General features: G+C 40.1%; 1 protein-coding gene and 1 long non-coding RNA gene across 2 annotated transcripts in view; both read left to right on the forward strand.

The window, feature by feature from the left end:
• Positions 1-256: 256 nt before the first annotated feature.
• On the forward strand, positions 257-10,948 carry LOC135206675 (uncharacterized). The gene is made up of 3 exons (XR_010312810.1): positions 257-379; positions 2,485-2,767; positions 10,790-10,948. It is a non-coding gene; the product is annotated as an uncharacterized LOC135206675 (long non-coding RNA).
• A 60-nt stretch (positions 10,949-11,008) lies between these two features.
• The window catches only part of LOC135206781 (pentatricopeptide repeat-containing protein 1, mitochondrial-like), a 75,336-nt gene continuing 68,529 nt past the window's right edge, over positions 11,009-17,815 (forward strand). The window contains exons 1-2 of the mRNA XM_064238276.1: positions 11,009-11,608; positions 11,844-11,981. Coding sequence (XP_064094346.1) covers positions 11,009-11,608; positions 11,844-11,981 — 738 coding nt within the window. The remainder of the gene's footprint in view (positions 11,609-11,843; positions 11,982-17,815) is intronic.

Below are 17,815 nucleotides of genomic sequence, written 5' to 3' on the forward strand. Positions count from 1 at the left end.
CCCAGCATACAGTGAGTTTATTAGAAATAAATATAGTTTTGTGCAGCAGCTATATCAAGAAAATAAAGATGAATTAGTAGCCAATATACTCTTACTGGTAGGGTAGATCTACTGAGGGAGGAAATGGAGAATAGGTAAGAATTTCTAAAAGAAATGTAAATGTGGTATTTCGGAGAGAAGAAACTCAACAAACACAAAGGAGTCATAAAACAAGCAAGGGAGCCTTTTCAAAGACATATCCTACCTACTACTACTACTATTACTACACAGTGTTTTCTTATTACTGCTTACCCTTCTGGCAATCTAGCTATCTATTTATCCTTTGTGTTGAGCTTGTATTAAGTAAATCGTGGTCCACATCTGGTGTTCGTCAAATAACGCAAGTATCGCATTATTGATTATCACTTATTAAGGCAAATAGCAAAATGTCAGGTACACAAAGCAACATTAACAGTACTGGTGTTGATGGCGATGAGAGGCCTAACCAAATTCCTTTAACCACGTGCCCCCACTGTAGAAAGGAAGTCAATAGGCAACAAAAGGCTGTCAAATGCAACAGTTGTAATGAATGGTTCCATGCAAGTTGCGAAAATCTCACAGATGAGCAGTATGGTGGCATACAGGAAGTATTGGGTATCGCAAAATGGTTCTGTGGCGGATGTCGCAATGTGAACAAACAAGAACAGGAGTACAAACAACTTGAGGAGGAAAACAAGATGCTAAACAAAAAACAGACTAGAGACGTACGAGATGTTAAAAAACATACTAGAGAAATGTGTAACAAAGCAGTAAAAGATATTACCTATAGCCTACTAGGTATAGGTACTAGGCTAAGGAAATAGAATTTTATGAATAGTGGCCTAGCTACTAGCCTAGCTTAGCATTAGGTAAAGCATTATTGCATTTTGGACTTAGATAATATCAATGGTTATACTAAACCTAACCTAAGAGTACTGGGTCTTTACCATAATGGATGATAATAGGGTAAACAACTGAGTGGATTAGCTGCGGCCACCTTAACCGTGTAAGGACTCACCTTCAGAAAAACTACTTTAACACATCCTGAAACTGGAGATGGGCACCAGTCACGAGTCAAATGTCTTGAGGTGTTACTCCCACAACCTAGTATGACTCATGACTGGTGCCCATCTCTGGTGTCAGGACATGTTGAAGTAATTTTTCTGAAGGTGGGTCCGAACACGGTTAAGGTGGCTGCAGCTAGTCCACTTGGTTGTTTACCCTATACCTAGTAGTTTGAAAACTTTCCATGAATTCACTTTTATCTGAATGAGAATTATGAACGAGGTCCTTGTATGTCACTCATTTGTGTTCTCTGCTTTCCCATTGTGGCCCCCTGGGGTAGTAGGCAAGCTAGGAGACAGGGATAGTTGGTGTTACTTGGGGGCGTCAAGGGCAGGTGGCGAAGCTCCCCTTTCCAGGTCAGAGCACGGCACTTGTCCCCTTATTAAAAATACTTATTTTATCAAATGTCAGGAATGTCCAAGTTACACGTAAATTTTCTTCCAATCCAAAATGCAATAATGTTTAAAGTAGAATGATACCGTAAATCAATACCAGAAAAAGTAAGAGAGGCACAGGATAAAGAAAGGAGAAAAAAAATTCAATAATGTTAAGTTTGTCAGAAACTAAGGGAGGCGAAGAAAAGAATCTGAAGAACGTTAAATGAAACCTGCAGGGATATTTAATGCAAATGAAATAAGAGAGCACAATATTTTAAAATGCTAGGAAGATCAAAATCCAGGCCACTATCAAAATTTAACAGTGAATGGAAAAGTAGAATATCTTAAAAAGTGCTAGCTTACTAAAGAATGCAGAGAAAGAAATTTGCAAAAAAAATATTAATATTGTCAGACGTGACAGCTAAAGAGAGAGAGATAGCATATTAAGCTCAGAATTCAGAAAAACCAAAGAGGCAGGATGGTATATCAATAAAGGAGAATTAAAACTAAGTAAAATTTGTAGTAATCTATAATGCTTTGAGAAAAAAAAAACAGGCCACTGTAAATAAAAATGATAGGCTCTTTAAGAATGGAAATAACTTAGAATTAAACAGTAAGAGAAGTGTAATTAAGGTTAAGGCAATAAATTTAGTAACATACTTAGGCAAGTACGTAGTAGGTTTAAGTGAAAAGTGTATTAGTTTGAAATAAGTTAATAAAAGGGTAGATGCTAGAAGTAGTTTAGGTAATAAATGAATATGATATTTAAGAAAAACTTGTGAGAAGAAACTTATGATAACTCTGAAACAACTATCCTGATCAGTAGGGGTAGATTAGATATCCAAAACAAAATGACAGGAAAAGAATATAATGGGAAGATAGAAAATATTGAGGTAGTGACGAATTAACTGAAAACTTAGAGCATTTATCACTGTATTGTCCAGCTTATAATAACACTATGAATAAATGCAGATTCTTCAAGAAGATGAAGGGGGATTTATAACTAACATCTTACTATTTATAGATCTCTTGAAAGAAGAAATTGAAAATAGGAAGGTATTTATAAAAAAAAACATGTGGTACTACAGAGACAACATACTTAAACAAGCACAAGCAAAGGAAAAATAGAACAGTCAAGAGAGCCATTTCAAAGACAGATCTTGACTACTACTACTACAGCTACTACCACTTAGATGATATGCATTTATGTCACTTAAATTTAGATTGTGTGTGATATTAAGTGCATGTATATTAAAATAGCTTAGGCTGTCAAGTCCATTGTCTTGTTAAGGTATAGTTAACTCAAGGTATGATTATCCTATCCAGTCATTTATCAATTTTGCTTTTGTTGGTCAGTAGCTTATAGATGAGTAATGATCATACCTTTGAAAGTTTCATAATATTCAAAGGTTTGACAAAAACTAGTTAATACTATGATACTCTAATTTCTTGCCAAATAGCCTATATTAAGCAAAATTTGTATATAACTAACTTGCCAAGTAATTGCAATTATGCTCGCACATCATCCTAAATTAAAAAATTATTATCTAATTTATGCTGAGCAAGCAATAACACTTTGTTCTTGCTCTTGAGTTTGTGATTCACTGGTTTGCAGAAGTTTGTGACATACCCTCTTTAGTTCTCAACCGTTGCTTTTTGGTTTGACTTGCAACTTTAGCTTCTTTCTTCTTAGCTATTAGTTAGCATGTCGAATTCTAGTGCTTCCAGTCTTCGCTATTGTCGCGTGGGCTGCAAGACTAGATTTACCAAACTCTGCTATGATACACATACCATGTGCAATAAGTGTAGGGGGCAAGTTTGTACAAGAGAGCTTTGTTTTTGGGTAGTAGTACAGCTGTGAGTGTAGTTCCCATGGGAGTGAAATAGTACTTGAACTACAGGTATACTTTTCTCAGACTGTGTATCTTGTGCTATATGCTTTTCCAGTGACTATAGCTAATGAACACCACTTGCTCTTGTGTTGTTATGGATATCCCAGTGGGAAATCATGAACCATGTAGGGAAACCTGGTGGGAGGGAACCAAAAGCAAATTTAGTTATGCTGACTTTCATGTCAGCAGGCTCATGTTGGAGACAGCACAGTGCCTGTTTTGGCAGGGACAACCAACAACAATGAAAATGTAGCAAGGACAGTTGCAGGGATACATACTAACCAAACCTATGTCATAGGTAACCCCCACTTAACCTGACCTAGAATTTGAAACAAAGTCATGAAGTATAGTCATATACCCTAACCTAACCTTACCTTACCTTACCTAGGTCTTGACTTGCCCTGGGGGCATTCTTACCCTTATCCCTTGTATCCCCTCCTCATCCTAACCTGACCTAGTGCACAATAATCATGAAAGTAAAACAAATTCATCATGAGCTGACATTGTACAAGGGATCCTGTCTTCCCCTTAGCATTGCACAGAGCATATTCTATACTTTTTAAGGTATAAGGTGCACAGGTTAAAGGCACAAATTTTCTCTAGTCCCATTCCCAGTCCAGATAAATGCCTTTTCTCTGTAGACAAGGTGCACAGCTAAGGCTGCTAAGGAAGCCAAACAATACGAGCAGCAGAGGCAACAGGAACAGCCTGAAGAACCACAAACGAGACAGCATGTGCAACAAGCAGTGCAGTCAGTAGCAAGACTGACTCAGTCAGGGCCATAACCTAGTTAAGATAGACCTTGATCACTCCAGATTCAGAGACATAGTTTCTCTTGCATCTTCGTTTTCATTAAATTCAAGTTTTATGCATGACACTTACCTGGCAGGTATATATATAGCTTATCCTCTTGACGCACTGGCAGAATTTCAAAACTCGCGGCAACCGCTAGTACACTGGTAGTTCAGGTGATGGCCACCCCGCTCCCGTGGCGCTGGTACTTGGAACTATTCCCGTTTTCCTCAGATTTTCTCTGCCAGCCGAACCGGCAACATCGTTGTTGGTTCTCTGTTGGAATTTCCTGCTCGTTATCTGACTTTGGATATTGGTATCGTATTCACGAAGTTAGAGTGGCAATCGCAATTGGTTTGGATTTTGTCTAGTATGTCTGATTCAGGAAGTATGTTTAGAGTTTGTGTGAAAGAAGGGTGTAAGGTGAGACTGCCGAAATCATCGGTAGATCCACATACTATTTGTAAGAAGTGTCGTGAGTTTGTATGTACGTGGGACAATAGGTGCAATGAATGTCAGTGTCTGAATGAGAAAGAGTGGAAGGCTCTTATGAAGTATGTGGAGAGATTGAAAAGATCGGGTTAGAAGATCTGTATCTAGGAGTGAAAGATCGGGATCTTCGAGTAAACCTTTGGATGATTCTTTGCATGTGTCTTCTCCAGCTCATTCACATGTAGATGTAGCACCTTTTCCCCAGGTTTCTCCTGCTCCAGTGGCTGTATCTGAGGATACTACTGATCCACAAATAGTGAAAGTGTTCGCTGCCCTTGCGTCCATGGGAGACCAAATTAAACGTTTAACGGACAAAGTGGAAGTGTTTGGTGACAGTGTTGTGGAGGGGGCGCCTGATCGTCTCTCTCGTGCTCCTAGACCTAGACCTCTGTCAAGCTCCCAGACCCAAGGGAGAAGGCATGTCGACAGTCGAAGGGAGGCGAGAGGGGTTGACTTGCGATCAGTCGTCCCTTCAGGCAGTCCTGTTGATACGTCCCAGGCTGCTGCAGTACGCCATAGAAAAGGCGATACTGGGAAGTGCCGTTATTCTTCGGATAGTTCGGCCTCGGAAGGAGTAGGCGGTTCGCGGAGGTATCGCGTCCTCTCAAGAGGTCATACTGTCCGTCCTCTTTCACAGGAGGAAAGGGCTTTCGACCAGGAAGGGTGGAGTAGCCCTGAGATTTTTCATCGGAGGATGAAGAGATGATCCCTATCAAAAGGAAGAGGATTTCACGTCGGTTGGAAGTTCGCTCGCCGCCTCGTGTGAGCCCGGTGCGTCCTCGATCTCCTCATCATCAGGAGTCTCGTAAGGAGGCGGGAACGAAGGAGGTGCTGCGGGATATGCAGCAGAGATTGGCAGTAATTGTGCAATCATGGGAGAAGCCCGAACAACCTTCGGTTAGACGTAAGGACTCGTCTCTCCCGGTTAAGTCCTCCAAGAGGACGCAGGACGTACAACGCGATCCAGGACGCAGTGCGTCCTGTAAGAAGGACGAAGTTCAGGACGCAGGACGCAAGAGGAGAAGTGATGGACGCAGGGTGGACGCATACGTTCAGGAGGACGCAGGACGCAGGCGGCAGCAAGTCAAAACATTGTCTCGACAAGGAAGAGAGGAGTTTTATAGGGAGTCAGTGCCGCATTCGCTTTCTAAACAGGATCTGCATAAGGACTCTGATTTGGAGAATCAGCAGGATCTTGGTTTTCAAGATATTTCTTCGCAGGAGGAAGAATTTGCGGAGAGTACGGAAGAGGACAAGACGGAAGCTCCTACTTCGGACTACAAGAGGCTAACAGAGTGCCTTCTTTCTCTGTTTGAAGGAGATTTTCAACCTTCAGGCCCGCCATCGCCTTTGTCGCAATTTTCGAAGACGAAGAAAGCCAAGAAATCGTCGTTTTTGAAAATGACTTTGTCCATTTCGGCCAAGAAAGCCCTTCAACGCGTAAATGAGTGGTTGAAGGAGAAGAAAGAGTCGGGGAAGACTTCTTTTGTATTTCCTCCGGCCAAGTTGGCTTCGAAGTCTGGTGTTTGGTATGCTACGGGGGAAAGTCTTGGCCTGGGAGTACCTGCCTCCTCCCAGGGAGACTTCTCCAACATAGTGGATAGCTCCCGTAGACATGCTTTGCATTCAGCCAAAGTGTGGTGGACTTCTTCGGAGTTCGACCATTTACTCAAAGGTATCTTTAGGACTTTTGAGGTGTTTTAATTTTCTTGACTGGTCGTTGGGGCCCTGGCTCGGACTTCGGAGATGGAAGAGTCGTCAGTATCCGAGTTGTCGAGAAGCATCATGTCCTGTATAGATAAAGCCTTGAGAGATGGAGCTAATGAATTGGCTTCAATTTTCACAGCAGGCGTCTTGAAGAAAAAGACATCTCTTATGCTCGTTCGCTGCTAAGGAGTGTCGAACGCGCAAAAGTCGGAGTTGATGTTCTCTCCTCTGTCAGGACAGCTCTTCCCTCAAGAGATCATTAAGGACATATCTCTCTCCCTCACTCAGAAGGCTACTCAAGATCTTCTTACGTCATCTGTGAGGAAGTATTTACCTTCTAAGGTCATGAAGAAGACTACGAAAGATACGAAGACAGCACAGCAGCCCTTTCGGGGTAGGACTTTCTCCCGACCAGCATTTAGAGGGAAAAGAGTTCCAGCCAAAAGAGGTGCTAAAACTTCAACGAAACAATGAGTCAGAAGTCCTCCAGACTTGTGTAGGGGCCAGACTTTTGGACTTCTGGGAAGTCTGGCAAAACAAAGGAGCGGATCCTTGGTCCGTAAAGGTAGCGAAGGAAGGGTACAAGATCCCCTTTCTCAAGAAACCACCTCTCGCTACAGCTCCGAGAGCCCTAGGGGCTCATTACATCGATTTAGAGAAGAGAGAGGCTCTTTGGCATCAGGTCGTCACCATGATGGGAAAAGGGGCAATAGAACCGGTTCTGGATCACGAATCCCCAGGTTTTTACAACCGTCTGTTTCTAGTACCGAAATCATCAGGAGGTTGGAGGCCGGTACTGGACGTAAGCCAGCTAAACTTGTTCGTAGAAAAGACCAAGTTTACGATGGAGACGAACGATTCAGTACTGGCAGCGGTACGACCAGGCGACTGGATGGTAACACTGGACCTTCAGGATGCGTACTTCCATATTCCAATTCATCCAAGGTCCAGGAAATATCTGAGATTCGTGATCCAGGGAAGGATTTATCAATTCAAAGCCCTGTGTTTCGGGCTGTGCACGGCGCCTCAAATTTTTACAAGAATGATGTCGAATGTGGCGAAGTGGCTTCATTTGGCAGGAGTCAGAGTCTCTCTCTACCTCGACGATTGGCTCATAAGAGCACAATCAAAACAGCAATGTCTGGAGGACACGAACGTAACATTGGATTTAACCCAGCAACTGGGTCTGATGGTGAACCTGGAAAAGTCACGACTGATCCCATCTCAGGAAATAGTTTATTTGGGATTCGGATATCCTCAGTGACTTTTCGGGCTTTTCCGTCACCCGAAAGGCAGACCATGTGTATACGGAAAAGTGCAAGAATTCCTATTGAAAGACCAATGCTCAGCGAGAGAGTGGATGAGCCTGCTGGGGACACTCTCTTCGTTAGAGCGGTTCATTTCACTAGGGAGACTTCACATGAGGCCCTTACAGTTCTTTCTGAACGAAGTCTGGCCAAGAAGATCGCAACCAGATTCCTTCCGGTTTCCAATTCCCCCAAAGATAAAGGAGGAACTAAAGTGGTGGCTAGTTCCGGAGAGGTTGTCAGAGGGTACGTCACTCCAGCAGAGGAACCCAGACCGGATATTATTTTCCGACGCGTCAGACGCAGGCTGGGGAGCGACGCTGGGCCCTCGGGAGGAGTCAGGCCTTTGGAGCGAAGAAGAAAAGGCATGGCACATAAACAGGAAGGAACTGATGGCGATCTTCTTGGCTATGAAAGCGTTCAGACCGTGGATCAGCGGCAAAGTAGTGCAGATCAACGCGGACAATACCACAGCTCTGGCGTATATACGGAAACAAGGAGGAACCCACTCGTTGTCACTTTGCAACCTGGCGAAGGAGATTCTTCTTTGGTCGCAGAAAGAAACAAAAAAAAACGTCACCCTGCTCACCAGGTTCATTCAGGGAGAGAAGAACGTCAGGGCGGATCTGTTGAGCAGGGACGGACAAGTGCTTTCCACGGAGTGGATGTTGCATCTTCAAGTATGCCAGAGACTGTGGAAGCTCTGGGGCACTCCAGTAGTGGATCTTTTCGCTACCGCGGCGACGAAGAGGTTACCGAACTATTGTTCTCCAATCCCGGACCCTCTTGCAGTCGCAGTCGATGCCTTCCTACTAGATTGGACGGGGCTAGATGCGTACGCTTTTCCCCCGTTCAAGATTTTAGGAAAGGTAATGAAGAAATTCAGGGAAAGTCGAGGAACAAGGCTGACCCTGATAGCCCCATACTGGCCGGCCCAAACGTGGTTCACAGAGGTACTGGAATGGACAGTAGATTCCCCGAGAAGTCTACCCACGAGAGTAGATCTTCTCAAACAACCCCACTTCGACAGGTTCCACAAGAACACCCTCGCTCTGGGTCTGACTGCGTTCAGACTATCGAAAGACTTGTCAGAGCGAGGGGGTTTTCTAGAGAAGCAGCGAAGGCAGTTGCAAGAGCACGAAGACCATCGACTATCAAAGTGTACCAGTCGAAGTGGGACAACTTCCGTAGATGGTGCAAGAATCGGAAGATTTCTTCATCCAGTACCTCTGTGACTCAGATTGCAGATTTCCTGCTATACCTGAAGAAAGAACTAGGTTTGGCTAATCAGACGATTAGAGGCTATAAGTGTATGTTGTCGGCAGTGTTTAGACACAGAGGTTTAAACCTGTCCAATGACGCAGATCTTAGAGATCTCCTCAGATCGTTTGATACAAAGAAGGATCGACGGTGCAGAACCCCTTCTTGGAATTTGGACGTCGTTCTCAAATTCTTGGAGACGGATAAGTTCGAACCTATGGGCAGTGCGCCGTTGCGAGAACTAACTAAGAAAACTATTTTCTTAGTAGCCTTAGCTACAGCTAAAAGGATTAGCGAGCTGCAAGCTATTGACAAGCAAATAGGTTGGAAGCACAACAAAGCAGTTTGTTCTTTTCAACAGGAGTTCTTAGCAAAGAATGAGAATCCTTCGCATCCATGGCCAAGATCATTTGAGATTGAAGGACTGGCTGATCTGGTAGGTCAAGAACAAGAAAGGGTTCTTTGCCCAGTAAGAGCCTTACGGTTTTACGTAGAAAGAACAAGAAGCATTAGGGGAACTTCATGTTCTCTGTGGTGCTCTGTTAAAGATCCTACTAGACCTATGTCTAAAAACGCAATGGCTTTCTTTGTAAGAGAAGTCATTAAAGATGCTCATTTGCTTTGTCAAGAAGAATGCTTCGGTTTAATTAAAGTTAAAGCTCATGAGGTGAGAGCAGTAGCTACGTCCTTAGCATTCAGGAAAAATTTAGCCCTCAAGGACATTATAGATTCAACGTATTGGAGGACAAACTCTGTGTTTGCCTCGCATTACCTTAGAGACGTGAAGACAACTTTTGATAATTGTCAAACGTTAGGCCCGTATGTATCCTCAGGTACAGTACTGGGCAAAGGAGTTTCACCCATAACCTAATAACATGCTAGGTTTTATTTTAATTAGGTTATAGTGTTTTTATGGTTGTCTGAGGAGGTTAAAGAACCAACTCAGTCTGGTGATTAGTGTGTATTATATGTGTGTGGTTCAGGTGACTAACTTTCCTAGCATGAATGCCCGTGGTGAATGAGGGCTAGGGTTCTCTGTCAACGAATTGGTCACGTCCAGTTGTCAGGCCCTTATTGTTAGCTTCTCAACAAACAGGTCACGTCCTAGTTGAGAGCTACTAAGGTTTAGCAGGCTAAGAGGCAGGACCTACGAAGTCAGCTACCTTAGCAGGTAAGGAACATAATACATAGTTCTAAAAATTTGGTTAAATTTTTGAATTATGACGATGTTGCTGTCTATGACCCACCTCCAAATGTGTCAATCAGCTATATATATACCTGCCAGGTAAGTGTCATGCATAAAAATGGTATTGTTATGATACAATAAAGTTTTATGCATACTTACCTGGCAGGTAATATATAATTAAACTTCCCACCCTCCTCCCCTCAGGAGACAGGGTTCAGAGAAAATCTGAGGAAAACGGGAATAGTTCCAAGTACCAGCGCCACGGGAGCGGGGTGGCCATCACCTGAACTACCAGTGTACTAGCGGTTGCCGCGAGTTTTGAAAATTCTGCCAGTGCGTCAAGAGGATAGCTTATATATATATCCTGCCAGGTAAGTATGCATAAAACTTTATTGTATCATAACAATACCATTTTGGTTAGTAGCCTATATGATCTTGCTTTAGGAGCTAAATATGTAGTACTTTTTATATCAGGTACACTATTTATTGGTGCTGACCTAAGTATGTAATTTTTCTTTTATATACAGTAGCAACTTATTTTACTGAAACTAGAGGCATTATAAATTATTAATTTCATCTTTACAGAACATCCTATTATTTTAAAGTAATTAGAAATTAAAATATAAGTTAGCACTGCTTCATTATCATAATCATGCCCAGCTAGCTTTTATAATAATTGTTATTCTATTACAGGATTTTGAAGGACTCTAGAATGTATATTGTCAGAGGAAATATTCGATGGTGTAAGTCACTGAAACAAGTTGCATGTGCTGTAAGCAAAACCCCATTGTACAAAGAAATTTCCTTGTCATCAAGGCATGCAGATTCAACTGAGAGTGAGGAACCGTTTCTTTGGTTTTATTTGTCATCTGATCCCCAAGGTCAAAGTTATATGAAAAAAAGAAAATAATGATGCATCTCTTACTAGAAGTCCAACCTCTTACCCGTAAGGGCCAAGGACAATTCAAACAAGCAGAAGCAGTACCAGATTCAACATCAGAGTTTAACCAAGGGGGAAGGTTTCCAAAGTATTCTTCAAGGAATGCTCGGGTGAAAACTTCAACGCCTGAAGGTAATGAACCTGTGTTTACTCCAGGTTCAGACCACCACGAAAATTTCAAACTTACAGATTCACTTGAAAAGTGGCATGGCTTCAAGAGCTCAGAAAATGAAAAGGTACAGAGATTGTCTCAAAATATAGTTGAAGATGATGATGAAGATGAGTTTCACTATTACTTGCATAAGCCACAAACCAAGAAAAAGACTTTTAATGATAGGAAGAAAGGACTAGGCCTGCATCATCAGAGCACAGAAACAGAAACAGTGTCTTTCACCCAAGATTTGGCGGATGAACCATTTGGTACACTTACCCCACGAAAAGACCTCTATGAAGATGAATCAGGTGATGAAGGAGATGAAATGCAGAGGAAGTATGAAGAAGCCCAGCTTGAAAGGAGACATAGTCCTGTTTACTATGGAAACCAGATGAAGAAACTTTGTAAGGAAAAAAGGGTCAGTAACATAACTCTTTAACACAGTAGGTCCTTGAGATTGGTATTTGAGTAAATATATGTATAGTATTATTATTCTTTAAGTATACAGTAGTACTTCCTTTTATTGCAAACAGTTGTCATAATGTCATTTACTAGCTAAAGGCATTGTTTGTAAAAGTGTACTCCATTATAGAATGAAATACTTTTGTAAAAAGTTTGATAATGTTTAATAAGTTACCCATATATTCTTTTAGCTTGCAGATGCTCTTAAGATATTGAAAGAAGAGATGCCTGCTGTTAATGCTAAGCCAGATGTTTACTGCTATCAAGTACTGATTAATGCTTGTGGAAGAGCAGGTTACACAAAAATGGCTTTCAAACTCTTTAATCAGGTATACAATATGACAGTGATTTCACTGATATTATATAAATTATTTGTTCCTGAAATGTAATATACTGGATACTCTCTTGTCTAATATGTGGTTTATAATATGCAAGGTAGGCTCAAGCTTATGAAAGACTGAATAATACACAAAGTGCGTTTACAGTACATATATACTCATCTTCCGTTTTGTTATCTTTAAGAATGTTTCCTTATTAGTATTTTAACAGTCTTTATTAATTTTCTCTTTCAGATGAAGAAGAGGGGTTTACAGCCTCAACCTGTTACTTACACTGGGCTGTTTAATGCTTGTGCTAATTCTCCTTGGCCAACTACAGATGGTTTGGTTTACTGCGTGCTCACAACTTCGAAAAACAGCTGCAGGACAAGCAGTACACTCTCAATCAGACAATATCACATGCCATGATTAAAGGTTTTATTCTTTATTATTTTTAAGATAATTATAGAAAGTTAGAAATGTGTTATTTTGTTTTATGGTTGATAACTTATATTGTTTATAGCAGAATGTGATACAGATTTAATGTACCATCTTATAGGTACTAGGCTGTCATCTTCCTTTTGGCATATGCTGCAAACTTTTGTGTCCTGTCAGAGGGACTAGGAATTAAGCATGTTCAGTAAAGTAAGGGGCGTTTATTTAATGAAAATAAAAGTTAATTGGAATGTGGAATGGTTGATGTTTTGCATATGTTACTTTACTGATTTGATATTGTTAATCGTATAGACCAGTTGGCAGGAGAAATCAGAGGTAGACATAAAAATAAAACTTTAAGTTCATGGAGATCCTAACAATCCAGCCCCTTCATCTTGACACCTGCTCCAGCCCCCTTCACAACGATAAACATAAACAAATGATGACCGCGAAGCACGTCATGCACAAGTATTCTGAACAGAGTTAACATATTCCCTCTTTTGAAAGGAAACCAAAAGAAATTTACTTTTCAAAGTAGTAAACATTACATGACAAAATAAAAAATAAAGGATCTCTTTATAAAATCTATTTAACTTTCAGGGATCCACTCTCAAATACTTTAGCTATTTTTAAAGAATTTCTCCCCATTTTTGTCAATACATCAGCCAACTGTGCTTTTGATTCTAACCAAAATATCTTAAACTCTCCATTTTGAACCAATTCTTTGAAATAGCTATGTCCAATCTCATTCTCTTTTCTTCAAGGAAATTTGAAACCGGGAGGTACACATTTGAAATCTGATAAGAATGAAGCTTATTCACATAGAGTTCCACAGGCAGATTTATCTTTCCATCATACAACATTTGAGACAACATTTCCAAGATAGTAGGACATAACCACTGCCTCAGCAGCTGCTAGTGTTTCTGCTGCGAGAGTGGCTTTTTACAACCCTTCTTATTTTCTTTGACTCCCAGTATAAAGGACAACTATTTCCATTTTCACCCACTATGAAAATTACAAAGCCCCCGGCACTACTAAACTCATCAGCCGGGAGATTGGCATAAGAAGCATCAATGTACACAGCCAACTAAAACTCACCAATTCCTGGGACAAGTACATACAGCTCTCAAAGGTACAGGCTTTTCATAGTCATTTGTTTGCCTCAATCAGAGATTTTTCTCTAAGGTTATGTATTTTACAGCTAAGTTCCAATACATCATATGACAAGTCAGGTCTTGAATTAGTACATAACCACCCTAGTTGTCTTACTAGACTCCTAAAATTCTCCTTTCATCTTTTTCACACTAATATTCTTATTTAATCTTCTCAGCATTTACATTTATAGGTTCCAGAGATTTACAATACTCATTTTGATGATGAGTGACACCATGCTTATACTGTACAATATCCAGGCCAAATGTATCTGAATATCATTTCACCTGATTACATCCCATCTTCATCAGGAAAGTCTTCACTGCAGCATCATCAAGACCATATACATACACATTTTTCCATTTCCAGTGTATTATCATCACAATTCAACAGGTGGAATAAGATAAACTTCATGCTCAAACCATTCACTCTGTAGGAATGCAGCCTTAATATCAATTGAATTCACTGCCACCTTTTAAGACAATATAACAACAAAGGACCTCAACACTCCTTGCTAACAGTGAGAAACTCTGATTGGATTCCTCTTTGTCCTCTCTTGCAGGTAGCTGTGCCCTAATTTTCTTTTTCTTAGCACTGTTTTCCTTTTCTGTTACCACCCATCAAAGTGCCTTGTGATTCAAGTTTAGGAATTTTCTTGTTTATGGCAAAATTCTTCCAGGTTTTTAGTTCTTATTTTGCTTCATCAATTTCCTGACTTTCTGTTTTTTCACAAGCCATTACCATTCCACTTGTTCCTGTACTCCATCTTTTCGAAAAACTGGGTATCCTACTTTTTGCATCTCTGCTTCAGTCAATGGCTGTTATATTCCATCTTTATGTTCAATGTTCCTCCAACTACCTAGATTTTCTGGTAGATTTTAACTCTTTTTTTTTTTTCCAGCATGACTGTGAACAGTTACTGTTTGCACATTCATTGGGCTCTTTCAGCAGGATCTTACTCTGTCTAATCTTCAGAATACCTTGACTTATAAATTGTTTTCGATGAAGTGTCATCTATTTTGGTGTGGTCCTTGTTTTCTTTCTCATTTTTTGTATTTTCCACTGGATTTATAACTGCTTCTGTCTCATTCTTCATGCTATTGTCCATTTCATTATTTTCCTCTTGATGCTTCAACATATCAAACAGGTTGCTTTGACAATATTTGAACTATATTTCAAAATCACCTGTTTTGTCACCAGGGTCCCAAACCAGTTCCCACCATGTCTCCATAACTTTCTCAATTATTCCCTCAGGTTATTTACTTGTCATACAGGATTTTGAGAACCTTGTTGCCATATCCACCATATGCAGAAATTATATCCCCTTTTTTAATATGCCTCTAAGTGTAATGCCACTACTATGAGCTCCTTTGGACATATCCAAACTTATTTGGCCTTGATGGTGTTTTCTTATATTTCATGCATATCTCACAGGTATCTGACACTTCTTCAGCATACATGTAACACATTTTATCCTTAACACCAGCATCCTTTAAACAGCTGAGTCTGTCTCTTAGATGTGGGATGACAGAATTGTTGGTGCAATTTTTCTTTCTTATTATTCCTATTTTCCTTCATCATCTTCTAAGAAGTTTCATCATTATTTTTCTTCTGTTTTCTTCCAGGCTTCTTTCTCGTACCCTTAGTGGCAGGGCAATAGCGTCCTGAAAAGGTGTAACTCAATTTCAGATTTTTTCCATGAATTTCTACAGTATCATTTTCTAGTTCAATTTCATTTGTGCTCTCTTCTTTTATTTTTTGCTAAATGAAAGGGGAATAGACCAGTTCTCCACATCTGCTGTCACACTTGCTCTGTCACACCTATAATGTTCACTGGAAATTTTATTTTCATCATTGATTTATACACATTATCATCACCAAACTTATGTTGTTTCACTTTCCTCCTCTTCTATTCTCATTCTTTCCATCATCTGATAAAGACTTAACCACACATTGTAGAACTGCATGCTGTGTCCAGGATAGCATAATTGATAGATTCTGTCATCAACACTGACATTATTTTAGGATTTTCAATAATAGATTATAACTCTTCTTCCCCTACTACTTGCATACACATTTTTTGGACATGCTGGAGACAGATGGTAATCTGAATCCACACATGCCATTTTCGAACATTACCATATATGTCAACTGAGTTTCTCTGCCTATTTATTTCACTTCTGTTTGCTTTGTATCCTCTTCTTCTACCTCTAGACCTTCCATGTCCTTTTCATGTGTAATGATGTTTACCACCTCCATGCTAAATACTGGTTCAGATTTTGTCACCACAAGAGAGGTCTCACTCTCCTGCTTGACACTGCACTGAGTGACAACACTTCTTGACTTCCAAAAAAGTTACTAAGGGCTTGCTGTGTGGACTCAAACAGATATCTGTTTCACTAAAGGACATTGCTGTTAACACTTTGTTTGTCTTTAACCTCTATCCCTGCCCTGTCTAATAGCTTAAATGCTATAATATGATTTGGTGTACTACTCCCTTGTACCTCTCCAAAACTGTATTTCTCTCCACAAATTCCAAAATATACTTCTCCAATGTATGTTTCTTTTCATTTTTATAGCTGTCAAACTTTGTCCATGCCTCATGTGCTGCTGACATCCATCTTTCTTGTACCACTTGTCCAAGCGTTGAAGCAAAACTTTAATTCAATCTCATCTGTCAACTTTAATATTCACTTCCTCGAAAATCTTGCTCCTCACCTTGTTTTCCTTCCTCAGGGAACAACAGGACAGTAACCACAGCTTGTTTCTTTTTCTCAATATTGTGACAAGCTGCCATGCTTTCAGCTTTTGTTTCCAGCGGTCATAACCTTTATCAGCGCCAAACACTGGCAACACCAGCGACCCGCCAACCATTCCAAGCCCGTGCTACCCATGTTTACATCATCTTTTCTTCTTCCTGCTACACTCACACTCTGCTACCATTTGTTGATCATGGGAACTGGGTGTGGCAGGAGATATAGGAGGCAGACGTAAAGATAAAAATTAAAACTTAATTTCTTGGATATCCAAACGACCAAGCACCTACATCCTTGATATTTTGCTTTGTCCCCCTTCACATTGTAAACAAACATAATGTCATGCACAAGTACTATTCTGAACAGAGTTAACAGAGATAAAATACAGGAATGGTAGAAACTAATGAGTAGTGAGTTTGAAAAAGTGTACAAAATAGTTGAAGTATGGCAGCATGTTATGTACAAAAGTTTGGAAAAAAACTAAGTGTATGTGGAAGCCAAGGTGGGAATGTATGAAAGGATTTAGCCACCTCTCCACTGTGGAAGTGAAGCAAGGATTGGTTGTTGGATGTTAAGTGATCATGTAATTTATGTCGTAGAACAAGAATTAAAAGGGTAAGAGGGAAGGCCAAAGTTTGACAGCTATAGATGGAATGGCATAAAATGATAAAGGAAGAACACCAAGAAGCAAAAGATAAAGGTGAATGGTACAGTGTATGGGGGTTACATTGCTTGCTGATTAACCTTTAATATCTGTGAATTAGCTAATATTGTATGTATTTCTGTGTATGTTCTTAACCACCACCTTGGATGTTTTTCAAATGATTAAGCAGAGCTTAGTCTCTGTCTAGACTGGAAATTAAGGTATTCATAATTACTCATAGGTATCATAAATCTATGAAGTAAGTGATTAAAAAAAGTTTATTTTTCTTATGTGAAACCATGATATAATAATGTTCAGTAATTTCAAGTTTATTATTATTAAGCCATGAAACCACTGTGAAATTTTCTACCTTTTATCATTCTTAAGGTCTAGTCATATTCTACAGACTCATTTTCAGGTTACAATAGATTTTCGCTTCATTCTACTGGATCTAATTCACAATCTTTTTCGACAGCTTTTGGAGATGTGGTGACATTAAGACTGCATTTTTGATTGTGGATGAAATGCTCGATCAGGGTCTAGTAGTTGATACAGAGACCCTAAGCTTCATGTTGCAAGCTTGCATATCTGATCAGGAAACAGGATTTAGACATGCTTTGATGGTGAGATTTGTTTTCCTCTAATAAGAAAGAAAGCTTGTTTTATTTTAATTTTTTTTTGATGATTATATACAGTAAACCCGCTGTATTCGCGGGGGATGGTGCAAGCCCCCCATGAATAGCTAAATCCGCAGATACTTGAGACCACACAAAAAATGCTTAGAACTACCTATTTTGATGGTTAAAACAAAAAAAAAATCTAATAATGCTTCTACCTGAATATTATAATACTTTTATCAC

Source organism: Macrobrachium nipponense, chromosome 31 (assembly GCF_015104395.2).
Source record: "Macrobrachium nipponense isolate FS-2020 chromosome 31, ASM1510439v2, whole genome shotgun sequence".
NCBI lineage: Eukaryota > Metazoa > Arthropoda > Malacostraca > Decapoda > Palaemonidae > Macrobrachium > Macrobrachium nipponense.